This window comes from Psittacula echo, assembly GCF_963264785.1.
Source record: "Psittacula echo genome assembly, chromosome: 11".
NCBI classification, from domain to species: Eukaryota; Metazoa; Chordata; class Aves; order Psittaciformes; family Psittacidae; genus Psittacula; species Psittacula echo.
Window position 1 is genome coordinate 17917682 of NC_137746.1, and position 10429 is coordinate 17928110.

At 48.4% G+C, this 10429-nt stretch overlaps 1 protein-coding gene across 1 annotated transcript in view; it reads left to right on the forward strand.

Annotated features, from left to right (window-relative positions):
- Nucleotides 1-2594, forward strand: part of SLIT3 (slit guidance ligand 3) — a gene marked incomplete at its 5' end in the record, with an annotated part of 525497 nt that extends 522903 nt beyond the window's left edge. Inside the window, 2 exons of the mRNA XM_080626822.1 lie at nucleotides 442-650; nucleotides 1713-2594. Coding sequence (XP_080482948.1) covers nucleotides 442-650; nucleotides 1713-1951 — 448 coding nt within the window. The 3' untranslated portion in view covers nucleotides 1952-2594. The remainder of the gene's footprint in view (nucleotides 1-441; nucleotides 651-1712) is intronic.
- Nucleotides 2595-10429: the final 7835 nt, after the last annotated feature.

The following is a 10429-nucleotide window of genomic DNA, read 5'->3' on the forward strand; positions in this document are numbered from 1 at the left end:
CTGCCCATCAGGAAGCCTGCACATGGCTTTTCCACAGGCACCTTCATTTATCACACTGCTTTTCATCACCTGATAGTATTTGTAGAGCAGTTCTGCTAAGGAAGCCTGGGCATGCAGCTTGATTGTCAGCACTTAGCTCCACGTGTGGTGCTGTAGATGTGAGCTGTCTCATGGGGATGCCAAGCGTTGGTCCATGCTCACAGAGCAGCCTGATGGTTTCCAAAGAGATCGCTTAGGATCACAAATCCTGAATATATTCTCTGAACATTATCCAGTATTCCCTGAAAACTCACAGTTTCTTCAGAGTGCTTGACACTGAACTGCTAGTTTTGGATTAGTATTCTGGAATGACGTGTGCAGAAATGCCAAAACCAAACCTCCCTGGGAACAGGAACTGCCGCAGCTAACACAGGCCAGCTCTAAATGCTTCTCTTTCTCCAGGTGTCTGCACGGTAAGTGCGTGGTGGCCAATGTTGCTTACACCTGTAAGTGCATGGAGGGCTACACAGGCATGTACTGTGACAAGAAGAACAATTCCTCAAATCCCTGCAGGACTCTGAAGTGCAACCATGGACAGTGTAAAGTGTCGGAGCATGGGGAGCCCTACTGCGAGTGTGATCCCAACTACAGCGGGGAGCACTGCGACAGAGGTATGTGTGGCTCTGGGTCACACCTTTGGCTTTGCCTCTCATCCATGTGACTTGTATTTAGGGATAAATGGCAAATAGTGGAAGATGAAGCTAAGTCAGCCTCTGCAGGGCAATAGAGGGAGGAGGAAAGACCCACACAATAGCTAGCGAGCTGCTATCCAAATGTATGGAAGGGGCGACATGGGTAGTGAAGAGTCTCATTCTCTGTCCCGAATCCTCAAGACTTGCTGCTCCCAGGATCCTGGTGGGATATTTGAAGGAGAGGTTGTTGCAAGATTTACTCTCAGCCAGCAGGGATCAGTTAATTGCAGTGCTGGGAAAGGTCTCAGCCTGCACACCAGGGAGGTACTGCTCACCCGAGGTGGCAGTAAAGATTCCCAGCTTGCTCCCCCTTGTGCAGCTGGGTGGGTTTCCTGGGGAATCCCACAGATCATGCTGAGCTTTCCAGCTGGGGTGAGGGCCCAGCTGTGCTGCCCTGACCTGAAAAAGCTCACTGGGAACTCAGGGAGTCCTGGCTTCATCCCTTCTGCCCTTCTGTGTTCCTGTACAGAAGGAAGGAGCTGGCTTGTATTAGTTTTATTCTGGCTGTGCCTTTCCTGTGCATGAACCACAAACTTCCCAAATTACACACAGACACAGCCCCACCAGAATGTATCTGGCTGCTGCACAGCGACTGCAGAACAGCACAGACATTTTTGGGTATCCCACATTGCTAATGCCATGTGGAACAGGCTGACTGTGAGCCTGAGAAGCAGGCATAGTCAAACTAATCCATATTTTGCAGGAGTGTTGCAGGATTCAACACTCAGCATTCATTAAAGCACTTCCAGAAGTGCTGATCCAGGTGAGCAGGCTTCTGCCTCATGCCGGATATTGCACATTTGTGTAACACCAGCTCAGGTTCGATGGCAGGTCCGAAGCAGTAAAAGATGAAGGTCCTTCTCACGCAGCCTGTTTGCCTTGAACATCATTACAAGTGCAGGGCTGCTGGCTGGTGTTTGAGGAATACCTGGTGCAATAGTTACCACATGTTGTTTCCTTCCCATCTCTGTTGCCTTCCAGAGAACCTCTGCCAAGGAGACATCATCCGGGAAGTTGTCCGTAAGCAGCAGGGCTACACGTCGTGTGCCACTGCCTCCAAAGTGCCGCGCCTGGAGTGCCGCGGCACCTGCGGCAGCGGGCTGTGCTGCATGCCCCTCCGCAGCAAGCGGCGGAAATACTTCTTCCAGTGCATGGATGGCTCCACCTTCACGGAGGAACTGGAGAGACATGTGGAATGCGGCTGCTCCAAGTGCTTATAAGCCATTCTCCAGTCTCTTGCCACTTTAATCGACTCAGAAGCGCTATCAAAATGGGACCTATTTACTTTCAGAGTGAAGAAGAAGAAAAGAATTATTAAGTATATTGTAAAATAAGCAAAAAATAGAACTTATTTTTATTATGGAAAGTGACTATTTTCATCTTTTATTATATAAAGTATCGCACCACTTTGGGTATATGTATCATATAGTGAGCTATTTTTACCATGAAACTTTTTTAACAGTTGTAAGAAAAAAAAAAATCAAAAGTTAAAAGTTAAAAAAAAAAAGATTCTAAAGCAAACCTAGCCTAAAGGAGGAATGTGGGGTGACTGCAGGTGTGCGCACAGTGACCCGATGTAAAGGTGTTCCAAGGACCTGCCACAGGACTGATCTGGGCTGGAGGAGTCTCCAAGGCACTGGGTGGGTGTCCCAGGAGAGTGGATCCCGTGATTCCCGACATCCATCCATCCATCCTGCCCAGGCTCCCTGAGGAAGCCTCCCCTCAGTCCCTCGCTCTGCCTGACACTGCCGATGCCGTTTGCTCCTGTACAGTGGCTCCGCTTGCTCCTCTTGAACTGGTTCCCCATAGGCACTGCCGCAGCTTGAGGCTAACGACATTATTTGACTATTGTAATACTATACTACATTTTTGGCTGTGTTATGTTGTATTTATCTGTGTTCACATTATATTCTGCAGCAACTGTATCTATAGAGCACAGGCAGCTTTATCCAAAAGAAGGGGACGAAGGGAAAGGAAGTGGGGAAATATGTGTTGCTTTGGGAAATTTGGGGGCAAAATGTGAACTAAGTGCTAAGTAATGCCTAATAAATGACATAGTACTTTTGTGTAAACTCCTCAGCTGTTATTTCCCAAGTTTGTGCCTTCTTGCTCCCAGCCTTGAGCCCTTTTTTGTATATGAAATATAAGGAATGCACTGCTACATAGTTTGTTGCGCCTCGACACTTTAACTTGCAGAGGTTGTAAAGAGCATGAACATTCTGCTGGTGCCAGAAGGTAACACCCACAGCAGAACAGCCCTTCCTGCCCCAGGAGCCAGGGGTGAAAGCTGGGCTGTAGCTGCCTCTTCATCCACGCTCTATACCAAGCAGTTGGCTACTTCCCACAGTGCTTTACATGAGCAGAAGTTGCACTATACCCAGGTGAAGGTATTGAGCCGGCTTTGTCCACCGCAGCAGCACTCTTCTCTGCACAAGGAGAGGTGTCGCAGCTCCATCCCACCCTGTTCTTGCCTCTGGTGCACAGCGACCGGTTCAGCCAAAGCTCCTCCATCTGCACTGCTCCGTGCCCTGCACTTGTGTCTCCCAAAGGACTCCCACCAGCTTTGGCTGTGCTCAGAGCCAATGCTGAACAGGAAATGGGAATCAGTGCAGGGCTGAATTCTCACCATGGATGTGAGGCAAAAACTGACTTTGTGACCGAGTTTGGTTTTTGGAGGGGTTTTGTCAAGGCCACCTTTCAGGGTCAGTAAGTTATGTGCGAAGAGTACCATGGATACCTTGATGTTTCTCTTCTGTAAGTTTCAAACATCCCATCAATAACTGGTCCACTATCAGTGTACTTTCTTTCTTTCTGTAACACAGCAAGTATTCTGGTCCTTTCTTCAGTTTCTCTAGGGGAGGTAGGCATGGAGGATTCCTAGCAGCCCTGAGCTCTTTTTGGGAATGCTCACTGGCCTCAGCAGAAAGGATTTCAGATGAGGGCTTCAGCAAAGGAGGAGTAGGAGAGTTCAGTCAAGAAAAAGGAGATTTTGTTTGACCAGAGCTTTGGGAAGATGCACAGAATGCAGCTATCAGCGTTCATTTTCCTTTAAAGAAAAGTGACCATCCAGCTCTCCTGCAACCAGAAAGCTTGGAAGTGCTGCTTCTGCTACATCAGTCTCTCCTGAACTGCAGCAATTCACTCCTATTTCTTTGTTTCTACCAGAGCAACATGAGCAGAAGGGACAGAACCAATACAATAGCCATGTCACTAAACAAACAGCAGCACGTGGAGCCTGCCACCAGTGAAACATGAACCAATCACTAGTTCATGTGCCAAACTGATCGAAACAGTACAGCTCAACAGCCAGGGAAAAACTAACCCCGGCTGCAAGCACCAAGGGCTGCTTTTCACTTTGGATAGAACATCAGAAGCTCACAGCAGCTGGAGTTTGTGGTGTACAACAAAAAGCACCCAAACCCACAGCATGCAGGTGTTCAAAACTGGTGAAGGCAACCGCAGATACTTGTGCAAATACGTGCCTGGCACAGCACTACCATCAGTGATCTGTTCCTGCTTACAACACCTGCACGGCAGCAGCTGCTGCGGTGCCAGGCAGGAGCAGCCCGGCCGGAGCAGCGGCTCTGTGTGCTCCACCACAGGACCTGCAGCCACCACAGTGCCGAGGCCACCAGTGCAGGAGCACAGCCCCTCCTGAGCACCGCTCTGTGTGCGTGCACCGTGTCCCTTGAGCAGCACGCGTGAGGAGGAGGTGACACGGACCCGTGGACCTTCTCCTGCAAGAGGGTGCTGTAGAAGCCTCCACTGGCAAGGCGAAAGCCACCGGCACCTTGTTAGCACATGGCTCTGGGATTTAGGGAAGCAAAGCCTTGCAGCAAAGCGACCAGCAGCAGCTCGGCAAGGCTGGCCCTGGTCCTGGTCCTTTTCTGTCGCAGCACTTCGATGTTAAGCCTTGGGGTAAAGAACTAAGAGTATCTATTTTGTAACCAAATGATGCAATTTTTGTATGCTTTTAGGCAGCACTTGCCATTGGATAGTGATGCTTTTATGTCAATGATTCTCTGACTTGCTATAGAGTTATTTTATGTTAAGAAGAAAATAAAAAGCATTCAAATGTGCCAAAAAAGTGAGGTTAACTGAAGTGTAATCAGCTCTGAAAGTTCCTCTGTAACCTGCCTGATGTTACACTAGATTTCCAGAACTGCGGGTACAATGCAGTGGTTTTTACCTCTATAAAGTTTTAATATAAAGTGAAGAAAGATGCTTACCCTTAAAAAATGGCAATGCAGACTGGTGTGAACTGATGTATTTTATTAATAGATTCTCCTTGTGATGTAAGTTTAAATAAATTGTTGGGTTATGGAAGATTGTAACACACCTTGTGATGCAAGTCATTTCTATGGGTGTGTGAGGTGCTGAGTCTCCCTTTCGGAGTACGGGAGGTAGCTCATGGGAAACGGTGCAGGAATTACACACATCCCTCTTGGACAAACCCACCAGAGAATGGCTGGGGTTAAACACAGCATGAACAGTGGTTACACACTTTCAGGGCATCACAACCTGATCTTTTAGGGGCCTTACGTGCACAGATGAATTAAGCCACATAGGTTTTGAACCCAGTCATTTTCCTCCATGGCTGAGGAAACAGAAGTGACACAGGCAGCAGTGGCTGACAGGGATCTGACACACAGATGTTCAAACTTGCTGCCACACCTCTGTGCCTGGTTATTATTGGTGACCCCCATGGAACAGACCTCTTCTGTTCCCCGCATTGCAGCCTCAGCACAGAATAAAGCAGAGCTCCCACCACATCCTTCCCTCACCCGTGCCCCTATGAAATGCTCACATATTGCTAATTATGCCTCAAACTACAGCCCTTAGAGTTGCCTTTGCCATTCCGTGCCAAGCTGGTGACAGGACTCAGCCAACAAAAACACTCAACCTCAATGAGCATCATTAAGCCTGAACTATGAAGGGTAACTGTGTAATTGTAGCAGATGGTAGCATTTCACCTAAAGCAAACCCAGCTGAGCCCACTGAAAATGCTACTGGGAATGATTGAGAAATGCCTCAGTACTGGCTGAAGTAACTGGTTTGCACATTTATTTGTGTTGCTCGTGGCTTCGCAGCACACGGGTTCCTCGGTGAGGATGCAGGCAACCACAGCCTAAGGATGAAGTGCTTGTGCTCCTGCATGCACGACTCTAGATATTGATGTTTAGCCATTGGTCTGAGGTGAACAACATGGAAAAACTGTATCCCGCGTTCCTTTATTTGTTTTTATCCTGGATGGTGTTGCTGCTTGCCGGGTGTTTGGCTGTGGGGTTTATGTTGTTCCCTGTTGCTTCTGGTCTCTGTGACCTCTTTTAGGAGCTCACTCCCAGTTCCCAGTTCAGCTCACAGAAGACAGCCCCACAGTTCAGCGGGCCAGCTGTGGTTTAGCTTTGCCAAGCCCAGGCTGTTCTCCAGTAATCCCGGCAGATGCCAGGCGGGATCGCTGCCCGAGGCTGAGGCTGCTCTGTTCCTCGCCCACCCAACCCCAGTGGTCGCGGTCGTGGTCGTTTGTTTCCCCGCTCGTAGTGACGGGCGTTTGAACACCAACAGCGCGCGGACAAACGCCACCAACGCGCCCCGCACACACCCGAACCTCTCCGGCGGGGCGCGGCGATGCGCGGAGCCTGCCAGCAGGTGGCGCCACAGTGCCCGGCCCGCGGCGCTCGGCGGGGAAAGAGGCGGAATGGAATAGAGTGGAATGGAATGGAATGGAATGGAATGGAATGGAATGGAATGGAATGGAATGGAATGGAATGGAATGGAATGGACTTTCCAGACTTCAGTTGGAAGAGACCTACAACAACTATTTTCTATCTAGTCCAAATGCTGGAGCAATCCAGGGCTGGCCCAGCTGAAGCTTGCTGTTAAGGGCTTTGTGCAAATGTCTCTTGAACACTGACAGGCTTAGGGCAATGACCACCACTCCAGGAAGCCTGTTGCAGGGTCTGACCATCCTCTTGGGAAAGAAATGCTTCCTGATGTCCAGTCTGAACCTCCCCGATGCAGCTTTAAACCATACCCATGCCTCCTGTCACTGGTTCCCAGTGAGAAGAGCTCAGCATCTCCCTCTCCATGTCCCCTCCTCTGGAAACTGCGGAGCAGTAAGGTCGGCCCTCAGCATCCTGCTCTCCAAACTAGACAACCCAAAACTCCTCAGCTGCTCATCAGAGGAGCACATGTGCATGGATTTTCTAGGGAGTTTTAAATAATGCTTTCTCAGGTTTTATTGATCCCATGCCATCAACTTCCTGGCATTGTACATGTTGGTCCTGTGAGGCAAGGAGCCCCTGTTGCCCCCAAGCTGCTGCATGGCATCAAGTCAATGCGGCAGGAGCTCCGCAGCAGGAGGATAATGCTGCTGAGCCCCAGGAGGGTGCATGTGAGACCTGAGAGTGTGCAGCACTTCCTCGGTCCCATCCCTCTGCAGCAGGACAATGGCTCTGTGTGCTGGAACAAGGGGCAGCTGGCACCTATGCTCTGTGGTGGCCTCAGGACACTGCCCTCATAGCAACATCACCAGGCTGGTGGTGGTGGTACCATCATCATTTTGGTGCTAGCACCAGATGGAATAACAGCTGATTCTGATGTTTATCCTACTCTTGCTGCTGTTTGCTCACATGCACACTGCTGGAGCTCTGCTTTGAGCTGCTGATTGCACATGCCTGAGCCCATGATACCTCTTGTCTATGAAGAAAGCACAGCTGCTCCTCTGAGCACCTCCAGTGCCCAGAGAGCCCTGCAGGCAGCAAGGAACTCCTCAGGCATGTAACGGAGCACACAGAGAGTACAAGCAGCACTTATTAGCATGAGGAAGCTCAAACTTACACCACCATGCACAGGGGCATCCTCACAAGCAGGAGGAACAGAAGTCTCTGCATGGCTTTGCATCTTGTTCCTATGCGATCTCTTGACCTTCTCCTTTCCAGGGAGTCTGTGCTTTCAAAGGAAAGTGGTGCTCAAGGTAGTACGGGAAAGACACCACCTTCCCCTTCTGTCTATGACCACGTCCCCATGGCACAAGGATGGCTCCTTTAACATAAAAATAGTCTTTTACAACCGTTGTGTCTTACCTGAGGAGGCAAAGTACACATCCCACTTCAGAGGTGTGTGGCAGGGAGGAAAGAGTCCTGTGGGATCAATGGCATTCGTGCTCAGGGGACAGCTAAAACCTCACAAGCAACCAGTCCACTATATTTTCGGTGGTCCAGTCTTCCAGCTCATCTTCCACCAGTGGCATTCAACTGAGCAGCTCCTGTGCCATGCCTCACCTGCACGGACAGTGAACCTGCGGCACTGCAGGCTGCGATCCCGTGCTCCTGCATCCTGCCCCACCACCTTGCTGAGACCCAGATCCTGCTCTAGGGCAGTGTATGAATTTCTACAAGAACTGAAAAAGCCGGAAGTTAGGTACAGATTTCACCTCCATGGCAAAATGGCAAGAGGCTTTGGTCCAGCACAGGCTTATTCCCCAGCCTCAACCTTGGAAACTCATCGGAAACTTAAAGATACAGCTGAAGATACAGCACAAGGCAGACAATAACCAAGGCATTTTCACTTGAGGAAACCTTTGTGAAGTGGCAAGGGACTGAAGCCACCATCCTCCACTGAGGAGGGTTGTTATGACTCAGCCCTGCCTTAGACACTTTGCTTGCAGAGCCAAGTTACAGGAACCAAACACCACAAGGTGATTTACACTGGGGCTTTGCAGCACATGAAATTTTCACCCAGCATGTGATAAGAGCATGCACAACTGGCATGCTACGGAGGAGCTTAAACTTCCTTAATTACACACCAGCAAACTTTGCATCTCTTCAGCTGCCTTAGTTCCTTCTGGGTAAAGCACTCATTGAACTGCTGGGGTTTTTTAATAGTTTTTTGGTTTTTTCTTTACCATTTTGAGCTAAATACATTAAAGCACTAAGATCCAGATAGATCAAGTTCATCATACCAATAAACAAATGAGATTCTTATACAGAATCCTCTCACATGGTTTCATCCCACACAGACACCGTATAGTTCTTTAGGGCAGCTGTTAATGACTATTGCTTGGAATTGATTATACATTTATACAGCAAATCATACACTCACCTTCAGAGTTATTTACTCTTACCTATATTCAAAGCAGTATGCTGCTGACATACAAATAAATCCAATCTAAAAAAACCCTATAAATCACCTGGATTGATCTGCAAACCAATGAATGTCCTGAGCCTCCTGCAGGCCAGCTTCTAGTTAAGCTAAGTTAAGCTTCTAGTTTGAGCTAAACCTCTACTCGGAGACGGAAAAAAGATAGCTAGGAGCTGAGCTTGGGTTGTTTTCTTATATACTGGTGATGTTCAGCTAAAGCATTTCATCTCCTTCAACCAAGCATTCAGATTTGCTGATCTTGTTTTTCACTAAACAGCTCTCAGTTCATTAATTATCATCTACATGGGGACATGAATTAAGAGGGTTTACTAGATAAAAGAACTCAAAGTGGATTCAAATTCAGAACCTGCTCCTAAGAAACCCATGCACAAAATACCTGGTTTTGCCCCTGACTGAAGGAAAACAATCACCGAATCACTGAATCCGCACTGCTGGAAAGGGAGAATTATCATTTCTGTAGTGAAAGGCTGGGTCAGGACGTTGCCTGCCTCTTTCAAGACAGCAGGAATTGGACAGCTGTCAGGCTGGACACTGAGTTTGTCTTGTGTGTTGGGGTTGCATGTGTATGTTTATTACCGGCACTGCCCAGGGATGGTATTTCATTTCCTCTGGAGTTAGGAGGTGTGCAGGAAACACAGCCAGAGTGCAGGCACTGGAAAAAATGCCTGAGGACTAAGGTCCTGAAAAGCCTCACTGCAGGTTTGTTCATCCCAACCCCACCAGAGACGTCTGGCAGAACATTCCTCACTGCAGAGCCGGGTGACCGGCAGGAAATGAAAGACCTTATTTTACAATCATGGTGTATATTTATTTATGAACAGGCACAAGTTAACTTCCAGGTAGCAGCTGAATTCTGGTATCCTCTAACATGCACGTAAATGCTTGTTTAAAGTTTCAATAGTGAACTACATTGCAGTGAAAAACCACAAAGCCAAGGCAAAATTTCCTCTCTTTAAGAATAACACATGGGTATTTCCACAATTACATGCAGCTCACAGGAAGAGAGAGGTTCTGCAGCCTTGTTAATACACTCTTCCTTTAAAGGACAAGAAGTAATCCTTGAGAAGACTTCAGAGTAAGCTTTCCAAATGCAGATGTTTCAGAAAGGAAATGTGATAAACCAGAAATGGCATCCACATGAGAATTCCAGCGTTTTTCATGTAAGGTTCTGGATGAAAAGTAAAAAGAAATCCTTTTATGACTGGTTTCAGAATGACACCCAACACAACACCAGTGCTCCAAGCAGATGCAGAACCCCACAATGGGGCAGCTGGGCTCCCTCATCATGCACAAGGGGGTCAGCATGGAGACTAAAGCTCTGCTGGACCTCCTGAGCAGGAACTAAGGGCAGGGCAAAGCAAGGATCTCTTGGTATGGGGTGAAGGTGGTTTTGGTATGTGTTTAGGGGACAGGGGGGAACCGGCAATGAAGAAACAGCAGTTCCTGTTTCTATGCAATGGGTTGGTGAATAAATCACTGGTTGAGGGTTTAGACTTCTGTCGAGTTGTGAAGGGTGGCTTCAACAGAGACTGCTG